The 25,262-nt window shown below is 45.4% G+C and overlaps 1 protein-coding gene across 1 annotated transcript; it reads right to left on the bottom strand.

Annotated features, from left to right (window-relative positions):
- Window positions 1–9,355: 9,355 nt before the first annotated feature.
- surf4 (surfeit 4) lies at window positions 9,356–24,286 on the bottom strand. Its single transcript, XM_066712626.1, has 6 exons — window positions 24,039–24,286; window positions 12,146–12,332; window positions 11,853–11,929; window positions 11,292–11,335; window positions 10,945–11,131; window positions 9,356–10,809 (listed from the first exon to the last, which is right to left on the bottom strand). The coding sequence occupies exons 1-6, from the start codon at window positions 24,084–24,086 to the stop codon at window positions 10,543–10,545; spliced, it is 810 nt and encodes a 269-aa protein (XP_066568723.1). The 5' UTR covers window positions 24,087–24,286; the 3' UTR covers window positions 9,356–10,542.
- Between the last annotated feature and the right edge of the window lie 976 nt (window positions 24,287–25,262).

The following is a 25,262-nucleotide window of genomic DNA, read 5'->3' as shown; positions in this document are numbered from 1 at the left end:
CTCGGCCCCTATAGCCCTGTGTGTGATCCAGGGGTAGAGCAGAGAGAGTCTACAGTTCATGGGTTTTATTTCAGTGTTTATTTCTTGGCAGACGCCCTTATCCAGAGAGACTTACAGGTTACACAAGCGCTACAAAAGTGCAGCAGTATAATCAAAACAAAGTACAATTTAAGAATTACAATAGGGCAGAAGTACATTTAATATCAAATAAAATGCATATGTCCTAGTTCAAGGAGGTAACAAGTGCAGACATGATGCTGTCCCAGCTATGAGCTAAAGGCGGGGGGGCACAGGAGGAATCACAGTAACAGCAGATCTTAACGTAGCAACTAAATAAAGCTCTGGTCCGCAGAGTTTAGGCTTTCTGAAGGAAATGGGGTGTCTCTCTCTGAGCCCTGACTGAGGAAAACAGACCAGGACCTCATGGGCACAATCTTCCACGACACAGCGCGCCGGACACGGATGCAATTCGACTCTAAGATTGGGAGGCCTGCTTGTTTCCATAGCAGCAGCTCCCAGAAGCGTCCCTCCCTGAGGACGAGAAGGGCTTCCCGTTGGTGGGCCCCCGGCTGAATCAAACAGGGCTGCGTCGTTCGGAGAAAATCAGCAGCGAGGAGAGTGTGGTGATAACAGGGGTGTGACACTGAACTGTGACAAAACCCCGGGCACAAAAACGAGCATACTCAAACACATTGATCGACATGTGCTAGCATGGATTTATGTCTCATGCGGACTGAAATTGATACAATTTCACTGTTTTCAGGGGTGCGGCTTGATAAAAACCAGGGGTCAAGTCAAGTCAAGTCAACCTTTATTTATAGAGCACATTTAAAAACAACAAAAGTTGAGCCAAAGTGCTTTACAGTTCAAACAAACAAAATGACAGAGTAATATAAAAACAAATTAATTTAAAATTAAATATAAAAAATTTGGAATACAGCATCATAAAATTTATCCATTTTGAAATATTCAATAATCTATTCAAAAGCTACAGAGTAAAAATATGTTTTTAAAGAAGATTTAAAAATGGCTAATGATGACGCTGACCTCACATGGAAAGGGAGACTGTTCCAGAAATTAGGACCAATCACAGAAAAGGCACGATCGCCCTTAGCTCTATAGCGACAACGAAAGACCCTTAATAAAAGTTGATCAGACAACCAAAGCACTCTGACAGGGGAGTAAGGGTGTAGAAGATCACTGATATATTGGGGCGCAAGACCAGATAGTGCATAAACCAACCCTAAATTTCACTGGAATCCAGTGTAGAGATGCTAAAACTGGGGAAATGTGATCCCTCTTTCTTCACCCTATTAAAAGCCTAGCTGCCGGATTTTGAACCAGCTGTAGGTGGGATAACGCAGTTTGGGACAGACCAGTGTACAATGAATTGCAATAGTCTAACCTTGATGTAATAAGGGAGTGGATCACAGTTTCCAAGTCTTTATTGGAAGGAGAAGGTGTGCTATGCTTGTCCTGTAAACTGTGCTTTAAAAGAGCACTTCTGGATTCCTCTCTTCCTGCTCAGTGCTCTTACAGGGATAAATCATGGCTGCTGAGAAGCTTCAGAGAAACATAAATGAGGAGGCGATGCAGAATAGTGTGTCTGTTTGAGACCCAACCTGAAATACAAGATGCTTCCAGAGCAGTGTTGTCTGGGGTTTCTTTGTTTGTAACCACAGTTATAAATAATCTGTGACATCTTTGTCTAGATCTGCTGGCGAATCAACACTGCATCAATAACTAAACAAAAACATTTAACATTTCCTGGTAGATTAAATTCTTGCTGGGGAGTCGTTCCTGCTTCATGGCATTTTTCTCAGGGAGATTGCATCTCTCGTTCCCTCACACACCTGAGTCACGCTCTATTGAAATCTAGGACATTCGCAGCCGGTACTTCCTTCTTCCTTGTTAGTTCAGTTTCCTGCAACTCTATTGGAAACCACAGAATTTTACCAACAACAAAATTAAATGACCACACAATGGGGGAAAAGACAAAAGAGCTGAAATTAAAGTGTCTACAGCATTATAGTCGCCCCCTCCTTCCAGGCCCTTTTGTGAACTAATCCTGTAGCCAAAGATAAAGATAACCAGAAAAAAAAAAAATACTACTAAGAACATAAGAGAGTGTCCAGTCGAGAGGAGCCCATCCACCCCATCGTGCTCGTCTGGTGTCCATTAATAACTAAGTGATCAAGGATCCTATCCAGTCTGTTTTTGAATGTTCCCAAATTGTCTCTTCAGCCACATCGCTGGGGAGTTTGTTCAGATTGTGACGCCTCTCTGTGTGAAGAAGTGTCTTCTACTACTACTACTTTGGTCCAGTGGGTGAAGCCGTAGCTTCGTCAGGGTCTCACTGTTTCAGACTCCACTTCTCCCTGAAGCCTCTCTCGCTCCCTCCCTCTCCAGTCCTGAGAGAACCGGTTGCCGGTGACTCATCACGGCACTCCTCACTGCAGCCCCCCCAACCTCGGCACTTCAGGTAAAAGCTCCCGCTGAAAAATTAATTCATAATCACGATTCTGACGCCATCTTCAGCTCGAGCGATAGGACGCGTGTCGAGGGGAGGTCACTCTGCGATCCTTCACAATGATCCGTGCCCGACAGCCGGCGAGTCTCCGGGCCCATTTTCTACACATATTTAAGCTATGATGTTATATAGGAGAGGAATATGAATTACAGAGCTGTATGAAAATAAGTTAAAACTCTGTTCAGGTTGGAAATGTCCAGGTACTGGCAGAGATAGGATGTAATTGATCATTGCTCTCTAAGAAGATTGGCTATAAACAACAAAATAAGTGATTGGCAATAACTGTCAGGCAAAGTTATGTTGATCTGTGATTATTTTAAAACAACGAACAAAAAGACACTACATTTTTCCCTACACCGTTCAAGGTACAAAGATTACACACATGAGGGCCTTTTCTATGTTGCGTGTTCCTGTTGAACACAGCTTGGGAATTGGGGCACAACACACTCGGGCAGGTTGTGTCGTCATTCACTATATTAGTGACTGTGCTGATTGACTTGACTGGAGCAAAGCATATATATAGATATACAGTGTGTGTAGTTTTGGAATAGGTCATTCTGAATGTTTTGTCTTAATGATACAAATCTGCGTGCTTGATTTGTGTCTCAGGTTGTGCAGCTCATTTCAAATGTTTACTTAGACTAACAGAGAAGCGAAAAAAAAAGCAAAAGACAGCCGTCCCAGTTTGCGGTTGAGTGTTTCTGCTTGCGTAACTCAAACTGGAGCTGACTTGAGCAATTAGCAGTTAATATGCAGTTGCACCACACCCGTTTAATTCTGGGAAATGATGGAGCAGATTTTCAATGCAGCTTAATTGAATTAATTAGAGAAAGGATATGACTGTGAAACTGCACCGCCTGTGCTTCACAGTCACGTCTGATACAGTCTGATCTCTGTAGGAGAGGCAGGTCTGGTTGGGAGACGACCCTCAGTCTGGGTGCAGTCAATCTCAGGCTCAAACGAGTCACATGACCTCCCTTGGTCTGTCAGATGAAGTTTCAACAGCTGTTGCTCTCCGAAACAGTCCTTGTTACCCTCTCTGTGCCCCCCCACAGGACCAAACTGTTCGACAGGCTGCAGTCGGGCCATAGTTACAGTTCCTGCCTCGCACAGTACTGGACACACAGAAATTAATTGTGTTAAACAGAAGACACACACCTGCGACCGAGGGACACCATCGGAGTTTAAAGTAGCCATATGACAGACATCTGACAAATTCAAATCTGGGGATTCAAACCTGCAGCAGTGTTCACAGACCAGCTGCTCTAGTGCTGGTCAGGCAGCTACAATATATATGAATAAAAGTCACGTATTGCTAAATTACAGAGAAGATTAATCCAGACATACTTTGTTTCTGAAGAGAAAACTGTCCTGGGGAGGAGGATTGACTTTGGCTTGGATTTTGCACACTGTGGAATTGAAAGATTTGAATCTACATAATTATGAATGTATCTATTTCTTTCTAATGTTTTATTTATGTCTCTCTCTCTCTCTCTCTCTCCCCCACTTCTCTAATTCCCCTCTTCTTTCGTCATTTACATTTGCCTTTTCAGTTGTGAAACTCTGTGAATGGCATTGCTCTGAATTAAAATGCAGAACACTATACACATGAAACTATCAAGTATATCTGCCTAGTAAAAAATGTAATGGTTTCTTAAAAGCAAAACTAAATAAATAAAATGCAGAAATATCATAATTTTCCAAGCATCTTACAATTTCATGACAACCAAAGACAATGGAGATGCTGTAGGGCTCCGGATGTGAACGACGGCTGCTTTATTGTTTTACAACACTGGTAGATACTTATGTAACTGTAAACAATCGTATAAAGATACTCACTCTCGAGTTTCAGAAAAATGAACTGGAGGATTTCCAGATTTCCTCTGATGTGATTCTTTACAAGAACAGGAGAGGGCGCTAATCCTGAGCGATCTATTTTTCTTGTCTGCATCGTAGCAGGACAATTTATAATCTCTAACCTCATAGCATAAAGTTTGCAAAATCATGTGGAAAATAAAAATGTGGAAAACAGCTGCTCTATCATTTTCAAATGTTAAATATTTATGTAGCCTTAGCTTTCATTATAAAAACATTGGTTAACATGGATAAGGGCATCTGCCAATAAATAATAATAATAATAATAATAATAATAATAATAACGTTAGTTATTGTAAAAGTTACATACAGAGGTTTTCAGAGTGGAAATAGCAGTACTCTGTGGTCATTGAGGTTGCCTTATTTGTTATAGCTCTAGTTGTGCGTCGGACCAAATGAACGAGACAAGGAGGACCGCTGGCTTTGGGACTCCCAGAAAGACATGCAACTCAGATCAGCGCTGCAGGGGAGAGATTGAGATGCGGACATCAGTCCTTTACTTCCTCTCCTCCCAAAGAGGACCTGCAATACAATCAGCTCCCAGTGACCGTTGTAATAAAGCCTGGTGAGGACCTTCCCACTGCGTCTGGCGATTGTTTTCCCCGTGTGTCTGAAGACACACACGGTCACTACACAATAAAAAAGAAAGTCAGGAGTCATTTCCCTTGGTATAGGGATTACAGAAAGGTTTCAGAAAACACAGAGGACCAGTCGACATATACAGAAGCATGGATGCAAATTACTTTAAAACCCCAATTCAAAAAAAAAATACTAATGAAATAAACAGCATCTTTGGCTCTACAGAGAAGATATTCTAAACCCCAGTGCTTTAAAGTCAAGAACATCCCAGAAAGCTGAAGTTATCCTTGTTTTATTAAAGCAATACTGGATCATTTTACTGTCAGTTAGTGGGCCGAGTATTTAAACATACAAGGAGAATATACACTGATCAGCCATAACATTATGACCACCTGCCTAATACTGTGTAGGTCCCCCTTTTGCCGCCAAAACAGCCCTGACCCGTCGAGGCATGGACTCCACTAGACCTCTGAAGGTGTGCTGTGGTATCTGGCACCAGGACGTTAGCAGCAGATCCTTTAAGTCCTGTAAGTTGCGAGGTGGGGCCTTCATGGATCGGACTTGTTTGTCCAGCACATCCCACAGATGCTCGATTGGATTGAGATCTGGGGAATTTGGAGGCCAAGTCAACACCTTGTGATTCATCAGACCAGGCCACCTTCTTCCATTGCTCCGTGGTCCAGTTCTGATGCTCACGCGCCCATTGTAGGTGCTTTCGGCAGTGGACAGGGGTCAGCATGGGCACCCTGATTGGTCTGTGGCTACACAGCCCCATACGCAACAAAATGCGATGCACTGTGTGTTCTGACACCTTTCTATCAGAACCAGCATGAACTTTTTCAGCAGTTTGAGCTACAGTAGCTCGTCTGTTGGATCGGACCACACGGGCCAGCCTTCGCTCCCCACGTGCATCAGTGAGCCTTGGCCGCCCATAACCCTGTCGCCGGATCACCGCTTTTCCTTCCTTGGAGCACTTTTGATAGGTACTGACCACTGCAGACCGGGAACACCCCACAAGAGCTGCAGTTTTGGAGATGCTCTGACCCAGTCGTCTAGCCATCACAATCTGGCCCTTGTCAAAGTCGCTCAGATCCTTACGCTGCCCATTTTTCCTGCTTCTAACACATCAACTTTGAGGACAAAATGTTCACTTGCTGCCTAATATATCCCACCCACTGACAGGTGCCATGATAACGAGATTATCAGTGTTATTCACTTCACCTGTCAGTGGTCATAATGTTATGGCTGATCAGTGTATATTGATCAAGTGGCGATGGGAGAAGCTGTCCTGGATAGTCACTGCTCTCATGGGTCTGATAGAGGGGATAGAATATCCTCATGGCTGTTCGTCTTTCCATTAGGAAGAGACAGGATAAAGGAAAAACCTGAAGGAGCAAAAGAAACGCTCCCCATCACACGTTCATTCTCCTGAGAGCTTATTGTCCAGAAAGCACTGAGATCTTGGACCCTCGGGGCATCAGGATGCTGATCTGAGGAAGGTGTGAAGTCAGGATGCTGGAGACTGAGGGCAGTTGACGTTCCCTCAGATTTACAATCACAGGCATTGAGGTGATGTTTCACTCGCAGATGCTTGCTGGGTGTCAACAGGGATGTTCAACTAACACATTATAAAGACTTGAAGTACCACTCAGGTCCTTTCAGACTTGGGGTGAATGAATCTCAACAGTAAAGAAGTTCACCCCTGTTGTTGCAGGCCCAAGAGCAATTGTGGGACAGCGTTGCGTTTCCTTTGTGACACAAAACCACATGAGCAATGGACTGCTACGTGGAAAGGACATTTTTGTGGCTATTTTATTAGTTCTGCTTCACACAATTGCAGACGGGGTAATAAATATACCCAGGTTTATAGAAGAGCTAAACAAATTGCGTTATCATATGAAAACTTCCATATGCAACAATAAAGTACCGATACTGGTTTTCTCCTCTGGGAGTTTTCTCCTCTGTTGTGCTTCAGTCAATGCAATAATGTTTCCATAGCGCTAAAAAAACATGGATGGGTGCCTTCTTGTAGAACCACCATCATCATCAATATCTGTGCTATTAGAGGAAACTGCTTGTGTCTTTTAAATGGTGCAACACTAACTCAAGATTCCTATAGAATAACTGCCAAGGACACTTTATTGGATATTATTTTTCATTTACTTATTAGACAAACTTGTAAATGGTGCACATTCACAAAACTGTGTTCTCCTTCACACCGATGGTCTGCGGAGATGTTCTGCAACAGACGTGCACACCATGCACGGGACGGCAGCCTGAAACACGTCCAGGTGTTCACTGAACGCATACATTTTCCGGCTGCTACTCAGATTATCGTCGTCTTTTGCTTTTTGTATTCTGTCCTAAGGTTTTTTTTTTTTTAAACTTGCCAGAGTTCTTGCTGAAAATTGACAAGTTTGACAAGTCCCGTGGCCCACCGCTAGCCAGTGGACAACTGGGCAGACACCCTGCAGTGTTAAACACAGGGTTTCAAGAATATTAGGCTGTTTCAATATCAATCAGATCATAAGAAGAACATAAGACAGTGTCCAATCGAGAGGAGCCCATTCGCCCCATCGTGCTCGTTTGGTGTCCATTAATAACTAAGTGATCAAGGATCCTATCCAGTCTGTTTTTGAATGTTCCCAAATTGTCTCTTCAGCCACATCGCTGGGGAGTTTGTTCAGATTGTGACGCCTCTCTGTGTGAAGAAGTGTCTCCTGTTTTCTGTCTTGAATGCCTTGAAGCCCAATTTCCATTTGTGTCCCGGGTGCGTGTGTCCCTGCTGATCTGGAAAAGCTCCTCTGGTTTGATGTGGTCGATGCCTTTCATGATTTTGAAGACCTGGATCAAGTCCCCACGTAGTCTCCTCTGTTCCAGGGTGAAAAGGTTCAGGTCCTCAGTCTCTCAGTAGGACATTCCCTTCAGACCTGGAATAAGTCTGGTTGCTCTCCTCTGAACTGCCTCTAGAGCAGCGATATCTTTCTTGAAGTGTGGAGCCCAGAACTGTCCACAGTATCCAGATGAGCTCTAACTAGTGCATTGTACAGTCTGAGCATCACTGCCCTTGATCTCAACTCTACACTTTTGACAATATACCCTAACATCCTGTTTGCCTTTTTTATTGCTTCCCCACACTGTTTGGATGGAGAAAGTGAGGAGTCCACGTAGACTCCTAGTTGAAAAATCTTTTAGCTGAAAAATAATGTGCCTGCGTTCCCCCTCTTTGAGATGTCAAACCTCTGTCTGCATTCACACAGGGGCCGAGTGCAAAGCTGTGCAGGAGTGAAGTTGATGTTTGGTGTGCGTGTGCGTGTGTCTGCAGGTCTCGTGTCCAAGTGCCGTCATTTTGCTTTTGCTGATGTTTGAATTAATTGGGTTTGGAGTCCACATAGACTCCTAGGTCTTTCTCATGCGTCACTTCATCTAGTTCTATTCCTCCCATAGTGTCATTATAGTGGACATTTTTGTAACCTGCATGTAATACCTTGCACTTGTCCTCATTGAATTTCATCTGCCAGGTGTCAGATACACAGGCTCTCATTCATGACTTCTCCATAATCTTGCAGCACATTCTCTGTGTGGGATGCTGTTCACCCATTAAAGGGGATGTTGATGAAGCAAAGCTCAGCCTTTAAACACCATGGGGGCCGTTTCCCCCAAAGCATCACAAGCATCGTTAGATCATCACAATCGTAAGAGTCTTATTTCCACCTGATGTGGTGAACGAGTATTTTTTGTCCTGTCCTCCATGGCTTAAAAAGAACAATTGCCTTCCCTTCATTGTTTCCGCACCCATTGTAATGAAGTGTAGATGCCGTAGTTTATAGGCCTGTTGAATTATTACAGTGGGGGTGAGGATAAGAGAATTATGCGGAAATGTGATTGGCCAGATTTATAGGACAATTCGATTTCATTCTAATGTGATTTACTCAGTCCTGGAATATGAACCTTCGCCGCCACTCATTAAAAAACGTATTTAAATTACGGGGAACATACTGAACAAATCCATCATGTGATTCACGATTCTTTTCAGCACCTTTACTGGGACAGGGCTTAGAACATAAGAAACACCTTGAAACCTCAAGCACTATCGTTAAGGAGAAACGGCCCCAGAACCTCGAGGAAATCTTAATCTTCAGGTGGAGTTTGCAACGCGAGTTTGAACCTACTTGGCTTAAAAAATTACAAGATGAATAAAACTGGTAATGCTTTGCCAGCAACACTTCCTCTCCAAGACACTAAAAATTAGATCAGTCAGAGCTACAGGAAATAGAGATAGTTTGAGAGCTTTTCTGCTGTGCGGTTGGCATCTGAAGCACAGCCCTTCCCAGAATTCCCTAAACAGGAGGAATAACGATTCAAGTGACAGATTTTTTAACATTTTTTTATTCTCTTTATCGTCTCAAAAAAACAAATAACAAAAAAATACATTATACATTTCTGAAAACCAGTACACTGGAGGAGGTGTGCTTTTCGTCTGGTCTTTTCCAAAGCAAAACACAGAGCGGTTCCAATTTCCAGGGGGCGCTAAGCTATTCAATCCCCCCCCACCCCCTCTAGTGTGTGTGTGTGTGTGTGTGTGTGTGGGGAACTGTGTTGGCCTCTGACACCTCTCTTGCTTACAAAGACAACCGGAAAACCGGGCGCTTGGTAGAGCACACGCCTTTATTAATATGGCATGTACCGCCGGACAAAAATAGTCATTAAATATTGCAAACCCCCCCAAAACAAAACCATAAAAACTAAAAAACAAAAACGCTTCTGAAAGGCCATCTAGGTTTCTGAAATTTAAAAGTAGACTTCGCACACGGTCCCCTTTGACAACCAGAGCCTCCCACATCGGGGCCCTGCATCGCGATTCTATCATGGCAGGCTTGTGGGGATCGGGAGCTGGGGGCTAAGGGAGCGCGGGAAAATTCAGTGCCTGGAGAAGCAGCGTAGACACCGGGAGAGAGAGAGAACCAAAAATAACCGTTTTCCAGGGACTGTGACTGAAGATGCTCACCGGTGAGACTGCCGGGCTGGCTTAACACCATCGTATAAGAAAAGGTTTGCATTTCCGGTGAAAACACAACCATAAATACAAATATATATATATATGTATATATTTACACTGCCGGATGTGGCGCCCCCAAAGCGGCCACGGCCATCCCCGCGCAGAGTCTCTCTAAGCGGGCGCCTCTCGGACCCGTGCCGGTCTCGGCGGCCAGGAGAGTGGAGCAGGGGGACGGGAACCCAAAAAACAGCTCTGCGGATGAAGGCAGGAAGTCATGAAGCGGTTTACGGTCTGGCGTGGATTTAAATCGGTCTCTCTCGGGCGTTTGTTTTGGCAATTCAACGATGCGAAAGCAGGGGCTGAAACGGCCATCTCTAGGCCTACTCGATGACAAGACAGACAGAGGAGGAGAGGAGGAACAGAGGAGAGGAGAGAGGGGCCGGGCCTCGGCGGTGGTCGAGCTGATCGGGAGAGGACAGGGGTCTGGGGAGGGGACACTGGCAGACGTCGACCAAAACGAAAACAAAAACGAACCCCCCCCCCAAAAAAAAGCAGGTCTTCACCACTCCTTCTTCTTCTCGTCCATGGACACCCCGCCAGGCCCCAGCGCCACCACCAGCAGCAGCCCCCCGATGACCGACATGGTCTGGAAGAAGTCGTACTTGAGGAAGTCGTGCATGGGCTTGTAGGCGGGCACCGTCCAGAAGGCGTTGAAGTAGACGTTGATGGCGAAGAGCCACACCACCAGGGTGAGGGCTGCCAGCTTGGTCTTGAAGCCGACGGCCACCAGGATGATGAGCGCTGTGCCCACCATGTTCTGCAGGACCTGGGGGGGGCAAGAGGGCGGAGGTCAGGTCAGGTCTCCGGGATCAAAGGGTTTGAAACACGGATATACCCAACATCCGCAATCCTTCTGGAAGTGAAGAGATGGAGCGCGGGGGCTAGGGAGAGGTCTGCTCACCGAGAAAAAGCTGGGGTCGAAGTGCAGCAGCGTCATGAACATCAGCACTAGCAGGACGCGGCCCCCCAGCTGCATGTACTGCTTGGGGGAGCTCTCACCCATGGAGGGCACCCCCGCAAACATGCTCTTCCCCTCCGAGCGGGACTCGGCCAACAGCAGCAAGAGGCCCCCTCCCAGGGCCAAGTTCCTGAGAGAGAGACCGACAGAGAGACCGTGAAACAGAGGGAGAGAGGGGGACAGAGGGACAGAGAGAGGTGGGGGGGGACAGAGGGACACTGATATATGTTAACTGTTCACCTGAGTGTAATGGCTCTCATCTATACTTTTATTTGGAGCGTTCCACTTACCTCATCAAAAATTTAAGATCCCATAAAATGCTGTAGGCAATTGTCTGTGAACGAGGAAAAGGAGAGGAAAGAACAGATTAGTGTCTGACATGGCAGCGAACACAATGACTGAGTGTCCCAGGCTTTCAATCAATGATTGAGTGGAAGCCAGAACGGGGGGGGGCCTCTCTGGTGGTAATGCACTGTTGCCCCATGGAAAGAGGCGAGGGGCATTCATCACAGACGAGGGGCCGCAGAAACATGGCTGCCTGGGAACTAAGGGACTGATGAAGGAATGTCCTGGCCCCTGGTTTGGGCTGGTTCATGGGGCCCCGATCCTGCAGGTTATATAGGTCTCTATCACCAATCGCTGGGAAACCAAAACACGAGACATATTTAGACTAATTGGCACAATTAAGACGTTAATTGGAAAAGCACCCTGTAGGCATTTTTAATGGTGTGTGCACATATTGTGATACACTCTCTCTATAGAAGACACTGGGCATTGATCAGATGTGACCTTTGCTACTCAGAGTGCAGCGTGTCCAGTAACCAGGCCCGGTCCACAGAAAGGTCACTCACCTGTAGTGCTATGATTCCGAAGAGTCCAAAGCAAGCGTACTGTACAAAATTTCTACTGAGGATAAGGACACAGCCCCCTGAGAGAGAGAGAGAGAGAGAGAGAGAGAGAGAGAGAGAGAGGTTAGAATTTTTGATAATCTATTCATCTGTTCTGTTCAGCCTCGAGACCATCCTGGCCACAGACACCCGTCCATTGCTCACAGGCGCTCGAGACCAACCCCAGCCACAGACGCCCGTCCCCCGCTCAATTCCTCGAGACCACCCACGGCCCCAGACGCCCGTCCCCCGCTCACCTAGCTGTCCCATTAGGTTGAGCAGCACGAAGCAGGTGGCCAGGAAGTAGCCGCAGTTCCAGGTGGCCTCGATGTAGTCTCGCTGCTCGTTCCACTGGAACCACATGCGGATGCCATCCTCGAGGAATGTGCTGATCAGACACAGGCGCGCCAAGTGGGGCAGGTACTGCTTCGTCACACGGAGGAACTGCGAGGAGAGAGAGAGAGAGATACGGTTAATAACGAGGATAAGAAAAATAAATAAAGGGATTCTCTGGATAATGGCTTAGCAGGCCTAAAACGTCTATTAGGTTTGTCTTAAGAATTAAATGCTAGAAAGAAAAGGCAAATAAAAGAAATACAATTAGGTTGTATTTTATTATTTTGAGTGCCATTTAAATTTCACATATAGTGCTCCATTATTTGGGAGATAATTGACCGCTACACCTGTATTGTATTCACTGCAGCCAGGTGTTCCCAGGCAGAACGCAATACTGCCCGAGTGCTGCCAACACCCAGTTAGAGGACCTGCTAGATAATATAAAGTTTCTCTGGTTTCTGTGCTGCATTTCGTTAGCAGACAGAACAATAAGGACTGCCCCCCACACGAGTATACGCTGCTCCGCTTTCTCCCCTGGCCACTGCTCCAAATCGCTAATTGTCGGCTCAGCTCATTTGCTGCCATTACTAACGATATTAAAACGGGGGTTGAGGAAGACTTCACTGAGCCACGCCCGACCCATCAAAACCAGAACTGTAATCCGCCCACTTGAACAGCTCTGTTGCTGGCATTGTCCTCGTGGATTAAACGGGGAGTGTGCCGTCGTGTCGACTGCAGAGATGTCCGAGATTACAGATGCAAGCCTTGTACGCAAGACTCTGAGCAACATTCAGGTGCTTCACACTGATGCCCTCGGTCAGGTTTGGAAAGAAGAAATGCACATTTCTCTTACTTCTATGTTGTGTTAAATCAGATTCTAGGAGCCCCGCCCAGGGATCTGTAAGCTTCACACTACAGGTACCGAGTCCCTGAACAGAAGAAAATGTAAAAAGCGGTTATAAATTGTATTCGACTGAGTTCCTGGGCACTACAGAGACGTTCAGACTGGGGATGATCTGTCACTCTTGCTGCTGGACACAAATCACTGATTATGATGTTTTTAAATAACTCCCCAATGTTATTTGCAGGGTAGTATTGGAAAGGCAAATCCACTTACTGAAAAAGTCTCTCCACTATGTCAGTGGTTCTCAAACCTATCCTGGAGTACCCCCTACCCTGCTGATTTTTGTTCCAACCAGCTCTCAATTACTTAACTGAACCCTTAATTCAGGGGTTCCCAATGTGCGGCCCCGGGGCCAAATGCGGCCCTCGAGGATGTTTGGTGCGGCCCCCCAAAGCCAACCTTCAATCCCCCCTTTTCTGAACCTTTACCATATTTGTACACTTTCTGAAAACAATTCTGTTACAAATTGCACATGTGGGGGGGGGTGTCATAAATGTTCCCTAACATAAATGTAACATCGGTGGTTAATTTTCTACTGTGGCCCACCAATCCCATGTAACCTCCAGAAATTGGCCCTCCATCACCAGACACCAGAACCCCTGCCTTAATTGAACTAATAATTTCCTAAATCAGAGACTTTTTAACAGTAGGGGGTTTAAGTTAAGTATAAAATTGTATAAGGAAATTATTATGGAGACAACTTTTTATCAGTTACACAATTTAAGAATCAAATGTCATTAAATTACTTAAATTAAAGGTTCAATTAAGTAATTGAGAGCTCGGTTGTAACAAAAACCAGCAGGGTAGGGGCTCCTCTGGGACAGGTTTGAGAACCACTGCACTAGGGCTGGGCAATATGAGGATATAAAAACATCTATCATTTCATTTATTTCGTTGTCGCAGAGCCCACTCTTTACGGCAATATTTGGAGGACAGTTTGCGTTCTCCCCGGTTCTTCCACACGTGCATCGGAAACACAGACAGACATGGAGGAGAGTGAACTGACACACAATAACCAACACAACCAAGAGATACTTTAATGCGCAAGCGCACACGTTGCACCCCGCTCTCGTCACCGGGGTAAACTCGAGCTGCAAGCACCCCCCACCCCCGTTAATTTAGATGGATATAATTTGTATCAAATTAAAGAATAATAAAGTTTGTTTGCATTTTAATAAATTGGAAGCAATGCAAACACATGCAGAACGTTTCATTTTATTAAGATGGTGAAGTGGTACAACAGTTTATTATAACTATTTTGCATTAACACGTGCTGCACCAGTAAGCAGAATCGAGACACGACAGTCAGAGGAGAAATGCCCGTCTAGCAGATGTTAATGCGCCACTATAAACCCAGCTGTGGTAAATCTACCTGAATATGTACCATTTTACAGCGCATATGTTGCGTGATTACTATTAGTTGTGTTATTGTTATGCGACAATACACTTGCGCTGTAACGTGTTGTATTCTGCATATATTTACCATGATAGCCTGCATGTGGCATTTGTTAGTTTTGCATATTTAATGATTAATGAAATACTTGTAGTTTGAACGTCTTTAATCTGATTTTGTAGCTTGATTGGATAAAAACAAGAAATAGAGATATATCGTGTATCGCCCAAACTTCTAAAAACAGAGATATTATTTTTAAGTCATATCGCCCAGCCCTCTATTACCTTATGTATTCAAAGGGGTTTTATTATACATATTTGTGGTAGATTGCTTCCCCTAATTATTCTCACAACACTCAAAGCCAAAGTGAAATGATCCTATATTACTTCAAGACTTTATATGACCCATTTTATACACACACACACAAATGTATATATAGTGACAGTGCGGGTGGTGGATGTGTGAGAGGCCGGGGTTAAAACCCTGGACAGAGCTCTGTTCCAATGACTCGTTCCCCTGGTGGGTTGTAGTGGCGTGGCATCTCCAGTAGGGGGACCCATTCCTCATGAACGACAGGCTGTCCTGTACCACAATACAGACACTGAAATGACTGCTGAAGATGCTGAAGTCATGAATTGGACCATTTCTGAACATTTAAACATTTGCTGATTGTACAGAGTTCTACCATTTTTTACAAATCCAAAGCCAACAAAGCTTGGTAACAAAGCTGTATCAGAATGTATTTCAAAGTATCTGTCCTGGCTGGTTCTACTGGCATCCCCATCTTTAATGGGCTTTCTAAAAACAGTCGTCTTCTACCCACGTCTCCCGGACATAAACTAAAGCCAAAGCATGTGATTGGACACAGCCATACCACCATTCCCTAGCCTGGCAAACACCGATAACCGGTTGCCAGGAATCTTTCTGCCTGGAGACACGGGCAGTCGAGACTGGCTACAGACACTGGATCTCTTTACCTCAGCGGTTCTCCACCCTGGTCCCAGAGGAGCCCCTACCTGCTGGTTTTCGGTCCAACCGAGGTCCCAATTACTTAATTGAAAACCTAATTGAACTAAATTCCTAAATTAGAGTGTTACAATTATTTTAAACAGTAGGTGTTTTAAGTCAAATTGTATAAGGAACTCATTAAGGAACCACATCTGTATCAGTTATAAATTAGTAAAATGAACAGGTCAATTAAGTAATTGGGACACATGGAAATATAACCCATTTAGAAAGCGGTGTACTTCTCATCTCTGTGCACATTAGACAACTGCTGAAGTCCTGTGTTGCCCGTCTGTATTGCTGACCCTGGTCTCGTTACTGTAAAGCTGTAATTGGCTGTTGCTGAGCAATCTGCACTGGTCTATTAGAGGAGGCTAAGAGCATCACAAGTTCAAAGGTTCGTCCTGCCTGCCGGACCAGCTCTCCTTGTTGTGTGCAATGGAGAACGGTCATTATGTGAATGAATATGAATTTAAAAAAATACATTAAGTAAAAGTGTGCAGGGAGATCCCAGTATTAATACACTACTAACAAAAAAACACTTTATAGATCATTCAGTACATCACAGTCAGACTGAATACATTCAAGTGTGATCTGAGAAGAGCAAACAACCTCAGCACGGGCAGGCATGCAGAGATCAATCAGGGAACAGTTTTCCTTTGATACACAGTACATGAGGAATCTCAGTTTTGCTCACACTGTATTTGACAAAGCCTCTGAATATCTGAAACCATAAATTAAACAAAGAACAGTCTTATCAAAGTATGAAAGTTTCAAAATAGTGTAGAGCAAAGACAAACGTGACAAAACCATCTAACTTTCCCAGGACTGCATGTAGAATCATTTTTAATTTCACAACAGACACACACGTTCAAAGTGCTTGTCATATGTTTTATTAGGACAGCTCTGGTTAACTGCTCTTCAACAGACTGCCACTCCTAAGGCATTGATTATTTGTATCTGAAAATATATGCTCTTGCCAGCCAAATCAGATTGACCGATTGTGGGGAAACGGACATGAAATACAACCATTAGTAATTAGGGCATGGCTCATTTAAAGACCTGGTACTCGGACAGTGAAAGAATATTGTAATTAAGCACCAGATGGCATCCTTTAATAAGATCCTGTTGCTGGGAGGGTGTTTACACAGTGTTAGATTCACCAATGAGCAATCTGGCCTTTCCTTCTAAAGCTCAAGGTACACAAGCGAGCCTTTTTTTAAAGCAGTGGTTTCTTGGCAAACCCTGACTGCAATTCAACATCGTTCCCACGTCTCTCAGTGATGGCTCCAGAGGTTAAGGACAGTCTACAATATATTCTCCTTCAAAAATCGATACATTCACAGTCAAATAGATACCCCCCCGCCCCAGAGGCCCGCTGCTCTGAATAAACAAGCCGCGGGTCACAGATAGTGAACAACAGATGTACCTGTTTAACATTCAATAGGGGTGTATACGTCACCCTTAGGAGAAATCCTGCTGGTGGACAGGGCAAAAAAGGTACACAGTCAACAGCCAATGACAGAGAGACATCTGGCCCATTAAGTTTTACAATCACTTGTTTAACACCATGCTTTTCCCTAAAGCAAGGCCATACTTTTAATACATATTTTGACAGCGCTGAAGGAGGGGAAAGAAAAAAAATACTAATTTTCCATTTCCGGATGGACTCCGAGACGGAATGGGTCTGAACTGCAGGCAGATGAGAGATTGTCCGCAACACTCATCTAGAATAAACAGTCACTGAACAACGCAACTAAGGGCTCAGGGTTTTCACTGAAACGCTCAAGTCACCCAAGATGTGCTGGCAGTGTGCTAAAAGATCTCTTGAACAACATGCACAGTTTGGTTACATTTTGTAGTCGTTACTGTGTGGGGGTTATGGTGTGGTGATAAAAAAAAAAGTCATTCTTCATAAACAGAGGAAGTGATCCATTAGAATACAGCACTATTTTGAGTGAGCTAAGTGTTTCAGTGGGTACAAATACCAAAAAACCCAATCAGCTCAAAGAGACTTGTCTCCCTGTCTCACGAGTCATTAATTTGACATGGTTTTTCTGCAACAACAGTTCCTCTGAACAGATTTATCTGACCTCAAAATCTTTTTTGTCTCCAGGAAATGCCATCAGATGCCCCACTTCCCCGCCTCTTCCCCACTCTGCCGCTGCGTTGTGCGCGGAGGGGAAATCGCACAAGCCTACCTGCCATGTCATCTGCTGTCAAATGCTGCTCTATTAAAACTAAACAAACGGAGGCAGACGATTCACAGAAGAGCTACAGAGCAACTGAAAACCACTATCTTTACTGGCAGGAAACATGTATGAACGAAAAAGACATTTGACAGCAAGTCGTAAACGGCAGGGAACAGATCAACATTAGTAAGCAAATGCATTTTAAAATCAAGCTCCTTGCACAAGACAAGGGCATCAGTCCTCGCTCACTGCTACCTACAGGTAATGAAGCAATGATGTCCATTCAAGTTTCAGCGCGTGCTGGACATGTTGATTCCCTATGGCTGAAGCGCAGACTTCACTTCCCAGTCATACAGGCTCTCGGGATTAAGGAACGGGTGGCAATCCTAACTGTACGCAACACAGGTATTGCATTTGAACAGAAAGTAAACTGACTCGGGAACAAGGCACTGAGGGAGCAGAGCCCAGAAAAGCATAAAAACAAACAAAGGCTAAAGGCATCAATGAAGCGAGCATTCTGGGCACACAATGCGTAACAAACAGACAAACCACAAGGTATCGGACGGGGTTACGAGGTTATGATCTGTGTGCACAATGTACTGATCCTGCAAACTGTGATTTCCTATTCTTAAACCTCAAAAGGTGTGACATTAAATAAAGATTTCAGTTATCGGACAAGGCATCTAAAACAGATCTCCCTCTCTCCTTATTACCAGGGTTGGGGTCAATTCCAGTTCATCCAGCGCAATTTGCAAAGAGTCTATTATGTCTAAAAGAATTTGGAAGGGGTCTGAAAAAGGGAACTGGAATTGACCCCAACCCTGATTATGACATTAATAGCACTATATAAGGGCCACCAAACTTTAGTTTAAACTGAATCCTGCCAGCCAGCGGTGGCCTCATGCCAAGGCTTGTGTTAAGAGCTGTTTTGATTTGCAGGCCGACGTGTTATTTAAGCTGCAGCCCCGCCTGAACTACAATTACAGCCTTCCAGCCCAGACCCCCTCTCCTCTCCTCTCCTCTGGATTTGCTCAGAGTGAGTCAATTACTCTTGCACAAGCTCTGTCCTGCTCACAGCACTCCACATCAGCACTGCCAGGGCCCGGCAGCCAATCAGGGCTCAACAAGTACCACATGCGCTCCACACGCCGACGTGATTGGGAGAGGGAGCAGCCAATCGTCTCGAGCTCTGAAGTTGGTGTGTCTGCAGAAAAGCACTTCAGGCAACTACAGCTAGTGAATCTCACTGGGCTTTAGATGCCGAGCTGATATACAGGCACTGTATCTGGCAATCCGCAGCACAGCACCACACTTCAGCTAAGACATTGGTTAGCAATCCCTCCTTACAAAGCTCCTTATGCAAGACGTGGGTCTTAAGTGCTCTGTGTTTTTGGTGCCCTGTGCTACAGCTTTTGACTGTACTGACACACAATAAAACACTTTGTTTACAGACATTTATAACACAAAGCACACATTACCTCCCCCTCCCATTTCTGTCCTAGAGCCACATCACAAATGCAAATTATTTCAAACCCTGATGCATTTAGAAGAGCTAGTTTTGCAGGGTTCAAATAATAAATGCTTAGTTTCCAAGGGTACAGTAATTTATCACCACCAAGGCAGTCTCTCAAAACTATATTAGATCTCACCAAACCAACACCCATGATAAAAATGACAATATAGTAATGAATACTACTGTATACCAATCAGCCACTATAGGCTGGAATCCAGCTGTAAACAAACGCACACTGCGGCTCAGCCAGTTAGGCGAGATCAAGCAGTGAGACACTTGCCACTGTTTGACACTAAATATTCGATACTGGCAAGCACACGTTAAGAGTCTATTTCGCTGACTGACAGTGTTGCCAAAGCAAATTAAAGTACAGAACAACAGCTGGAATGCTAATATGATGAGTTGACAGATGACAACCACAACTCATTTTAGGGGTTTACCCCCAGCTAGAATTCTGTACGATAGCCTGTTACAAAAGTCCTGCTACATGAGCTCAGATAGAGTTAATAAAAAATAAAAAGTGATGGTCAACAGCTTAATTGCCAATTAAGTAAATTCCTCTAGTATGAGAATCAGACCTTTGGCATCCTGTCACCTGTATGGTTCATCTCTCTCATCCATTCAGATGCCCTGATTTAGCGACTGAATTCATAATTGAATATCCCAGAGTGTGTTGGCTGTATTCAATCACAGCAGAAACTACACAATTGTGCAAAGGCGAAAGGCCACCGGATGCTGCCAATGCCCAAGGAAGATCCCGACATGGACTTAACCGCAAAGGCTCTTTACATCGGAACCACATTAATTCGCTTCAAGTCGACTCGGGAGAAAAATATCAAGCGAGTCACCCGATAAACTGAACCCTATAAAAATGACCCTGCTGAAGTGGCCAACACAAACATTATTGACGAGATCCTGCCCTCTCTATTGATATCCTTGAGTCCACTATGCTGTAGCAGTAAAATATAGGGAATTCAAAACCGATCATGTTTTATAGACAAACGCACGGCGGTGCAGTTGGGCTTTTGACTTCTTAAAAGGTCTTTGCATTACCAACTCCCATTAAAATACATATACCACCTCTGTGATTCATTCAGGTAATGTGGCATCTTGCTCCAAAGCCAGACAACCCTAGAGGGAAATTAATTCCCACATTTCAAAATAAATGAATTCAATGTTTGTCATTTACTGCAACAGAAACACCTGCCAATTAACTCAATTAAAGTGACTGATTAAAGCATCCTTTTCCAATTCTCCACGTTTATGCCAACGTATGTGATTCAGTTCATTCTATGTTCATACCAGGCCAACTTCCATTTTTGTTTTTATGACACCCAAACCTGCAGGCAGAGGCCCGCAGACAACCTCCCAGTGTCTCGACTCCCCAGGCCGCTGAAGGCTTGTGTAGAGGCTTGTGTAACTACGCTGATCTAACGCACAGCCAGCTTCCCACCCCCCACCCCAGGGCCGTCATCACTCAACCTGCCCAGACAAGCAGCCAGGATCCCGCCAGAAGCCTCAGCCAAACCCTGGAGTGAAACACTATGCAAACATCACTGCATCTCACCTGCAATTACACTCCCCCTCAAACTCGGCACTTTCTGAAAGATGTTTGCATTTTTAATACAAAGTTTACTCTTATATGACCACATTTTAACAAAGCCTTGTTGTGTTTGTAGGAAAGAGGGCGACTCAAAAACACAAACCTACATGCACTCAACAGAGGCTTTAGCCGTCAAGATATTCAATTTCACCAACACACTGGGTAACTGGTGCACTACTTTAAACGTCTTGTGAAATCCAGCCCCCCCACGCCACACTCACTGAACTTCTCTACGACTGTAGATGCCTACAAGTTTAAGGAAATATAGGGGAAAGATTCACCAAGGCATCCGGCATTTTACAAAGCAGTCAGAGAAGATGGAAATTTCCCCTCTGAAGCCACCAGAGAATGCTCATTTCACCACAAAGGGATAGGCACTCGGATGACTGGGCACTGGAAGGACAGAGCTGCCTTTCACTTGCGCCAGCGACATGTAATCTGTACAGTTTACGGTACAGCGCGTGAACACCTGAATATGACACATTACCAAGAAATCCCATGAGAACAGGAGAGGCATCAAGCTGGGAAGGTATTCATTGGAATCCCAAAAACACATTCTGGGAACAGTGATGCAATCAGCCACCAAATCAGCAAAGCGGAGACAGTTGTAAAATCTTGGTGGCGTGGTCTCAGAATGCCAGGCATGTGGCTTAAATCCCCGGCGGTACGGCACAGGAAATGAGCAGGAGGGACGGGTTGAATGGAGATGATCTCCTCTTACCTCCTCACTGTTCTAGTCCGGCACACTGAACCGACCGAAGGTGGCGCCACCTGAGCACAGAGGTGAGGAGACCAGCGTCCTACCTGTGTTCACCTCCGGAGACGTGGCACCTTGCAGGACATGCCGCCACGAAAGGCCTTCCACCAAGTTGAGCGTAAACGAGCCGACACAAACGACAGGGAGTCAGGGGCGAAATGGAGAACCGGGAAGGTGTGTGGGGGGTGCAGGAAGCTCTGTGCAATGTGAGCAGCATGAAAGGGCACAGTAACACGACCTGGTAGGCGCAACACTCAACTCCCTCCCTATATAGACCAGGGAATACCGAGGGGATTACAATTACATCCGAGAGCAACAGAGCTGCGAGCGACTGGGCAAGGCTAGCACTGTTTCTGCGGACCTGAAGCCTCAATGTCAGCCACAACAGAGAAAAGGGACTCTATACACATTTGTGGGACAGCGCAGGTAAACACTCCTCCCTTGACCGCAGAGCTGCCCGTTGTTTCTATTCACTTGCAGATAAAAGGTAGTGCCATGACACAGGACTCCACACGGCCCACAATACTCCTAAACATTCGCCTCACCCAGAATGCCTGAACTAAACGTACAGAGTTCACCGCAAGCCACCAGGTCTATGAAAACAGGATAAAAATATATGCGACAGTGAAACCACTCTCCACTTCTCACAAAGCACACGTGTGCATTCTTCCTTAAAACTGAATATTTAGGCAACCCTAATTAATAATCCTCCTGGGGAACATTAGGTTGTAGCTTTACCCTTGCAGGATTGAACAAATTCCACACAAGGGATCAATTGTTGGAAAATTGTAATCAATACAGTAACAATGTTAGAATATAACTGTTTGTATGGAAAAGGGAAGTGAAACTAAAAAGTGACAGTATTTAGTGTCAAGAGCAAACACCGGCAACTGCCAATGTATGAATCAAAGCTAGCTAATCAGAGAGTGAAAAACAAAGCTATCCCAGGTAAAATGGTTGAAATAAAACATTAGCTTCATCCATTTTCAAGCCCTTGTTAACCGCAGTAGCAGTCATCATAACAGAGGGGGAAAAAAGTCTCAGTTAACTCTCTCATAAAGCCGTGTCTCATATGGTGGCTTCAGAGGGAAGAGACGCTAGAATGCAGCTCTCGAATCAAACGGGGCATCTTTCAACCTCCAGAGCCTTTCCTTATAGATTTATGGAAGACCAAGACACTTCTTTCTCGCTGCACTAATATACGTTAAAGTCAAAATGTACAGGATAATGAATCTGTCCTACCTATTCCAACACAGTGTCTCGCTGCGTGAAAGAGAACTATACAAGTGCTGTCCTTAACCAGACAGAGTCGTGTATAAAAGTCAAGATGAGTCATTTTTCCAAGAGGGCAGATATTACGATTGATGCTTAGACACACGGAAGCTTTTTAAAGGTCTCTCTAATTAAGAGGAAAGGAGATGGATGGCTCGGGATCCCTGGTGTCTTCAGTGCGGGCGTCTGAAGTGACACAGGAGTGGCCTCCTATAAAGTAATTGTCCATCACTTAAAATAAGCACCGTGCCGCTGTGCTGGTCTATCTATCCTGTAAGGCCAGTGGCGGGGACACCTGTCTGCTTGACGTTTTGGGGACATGCAATGGACAAAGTCTCAGAAAATAATGCAAAATGTGACTGTGGCACTTTATTTCAGTGCTAATGCAATGCATGACGTACAAAAGCATTGCAACTAACAGCTTTCAGATGGTAACGGGAGCCGAGCTTTGTGTGTGGATTGTGTTGAAGGTTTGTAACACTTGGACAGCTGTTCATTATTATTACTATTATTAATAATAATATTGTGAACTGTAGACTGTGCTGTAAAATGACAACAAAGCCTGCAAATAAGACAGGATTGCACAGGCGTGCAGTTAAACGCTAGTCTGCGGAAATAACGGGCTAGTCGCGCAACAGGTCTGGCGACACGTCGGGGCTTTGCTGTCGCGATAGGTCTCGGTTATTAAAGCGGTGGCCGGTTTCTCCACAGCCAGCGATGCACACAGGACACCAATCCCACTGAAACACGTTGCACAAGGGAAAAGGCAAATGCGCAACATCCACTGCCCCGGGATGGACGGCGCACACAATCACAAGGCACGTCTGGACTTTAATATAACAGGAGCGGCGTAACTGGAGCAGACTTCCCGGCGTGTGAACGCAGTTTGACACCAGGACTGAAGCGCAGATGCTCCGGGGTGAATCCGAGTCGTGGCGCTACTTTTTCCAGCCCCGATCCCGCCGGGGTCTGTTGTTTTTTGACGTCTGAAGCCTCCACAACAAGTGGGCAGATCTGGGTGCGGGGCAGCGCCGGTCAGACACCGCACGGCCGGCACCGAGAGACCCGCACCGCCCGGGCGGTGCGGGTCTCTCGGTGCCGGCCGTGCGGTGTCTGACCGGCCCGGCCCGGCCCGGCGCCCCCGTCCCCGTCCCCGTCCAGCGGGCCCCGCTCACCTGGTCCGCCACGTCCTCGGCGGTGCTCATCAGGTCGTTCTGCCCCATATCTCGGCTGGGCTGGCTCTCCTCTCTCGGGTCGTGTGGCGGCGGCGGGGCGGGCGCTGGAGGTCTCTTCTCCCGGGAGCTTCTCTTGGGTCTCTCGCTGTCTCCGTCTATATCTCTCTCTCTCTCTATCTATCACACCCCGCTCTCTCTCTCTCTCTCTCGCTGCCTCTCCGACCGCCAGGAAAGGCCTCCTCCGCCCCACAATGCACCGCGCCGCCGCCCTGACGCGCCCTCTACCGGCCGCGCGCCGCCGCCGCGTGCCACGTCGGCCGCCCCGCCTGCGCGCGCAGCCGGCCTTGGACGACCCCCCCCCACCGTTCAGTGCCTTTTTTGCAGAGCACGGAGGGGGCAGGCGCGGGAGAGCATGCACGGACAGTACTGAGCTGCTGCTTCTTTTTTCTTCTTTAATGTCAGTGTAGTGAAAACAGTCCTCATCCCACTTCATCCTTTTAAAGAGCATGGCTTGCTTGACTCGATTATAGGCCTCTCCCTAATTTCCAGAATATGATGCACACTATATCATTATTATTTAAAAAATGTAGATATGCACTATAACAGGAGTTTTCAAACCGGTCCTGGAGGACCCCCTGCCCTGCTGGTTTTTGTTCCAACCTAGGTCTTAATTGCTTAATTGAACTGTATATTGCTTTGTTATGGCAATTAAGGATTCAATAAAGCAATTAAGACCTAGGTTGGAACAAAAACCAGCAGGGCAGGGGGTCCTCCAGGACCGGTTTGAAAACCCCTGCACTAAAAACATCTATCTTATATATACAGTTCTGGAAACAATTAAGAGACCACTGTATTTTTTTCTTAAAGCATCTCTACATGTACGGCAGCCGTTCCATTCCATTCATATTTTTATTTGGATTTTGGGAGAAATGTTGTCAGTAGTGTATAGAATAAAACAAAAATGTTCATTTTACCCAAATAGTAAAACCAGAGAAACTGATCATTTTGCGGTGGTCTCTTAATTTTTTGCAGAGCCGTATAATAATGTGATATCTTGTAACAGTCACCCTGGCTAAGGGTGTCTGCAAAGAAATTGAGTAAAATAATAATAATAATCTTACAATACAGTTAGTATGTATCATTGCATTTATAAAGCGTTTCAGACTAAGTGCATGCTTCAAGTCCGTTCTGCTTTCCTATATTCAAACTAGTAAGTTTGAGAAA

The sequence above is a fragment of the Amia ocellicauda genome, chromosome 9 (assembly GCF_036373705.1).
Source record: "Amia ocellicauda isolate fAmiCal2 chromosome 9, fAmiCal2.hap1, whole genome shotgun sequence".
Lineage (NCBI taxonomy): Eukaryota > Metazoa > Chordata > Actinopteri > Amiiformes > Amiidae > Amia > Amia ocellicauda.
The sequence above is the reverse complement of the archived record's forward strand: the minus strand, read 5'-3'. Positions and strand labels throughout refer to the sequence as shown.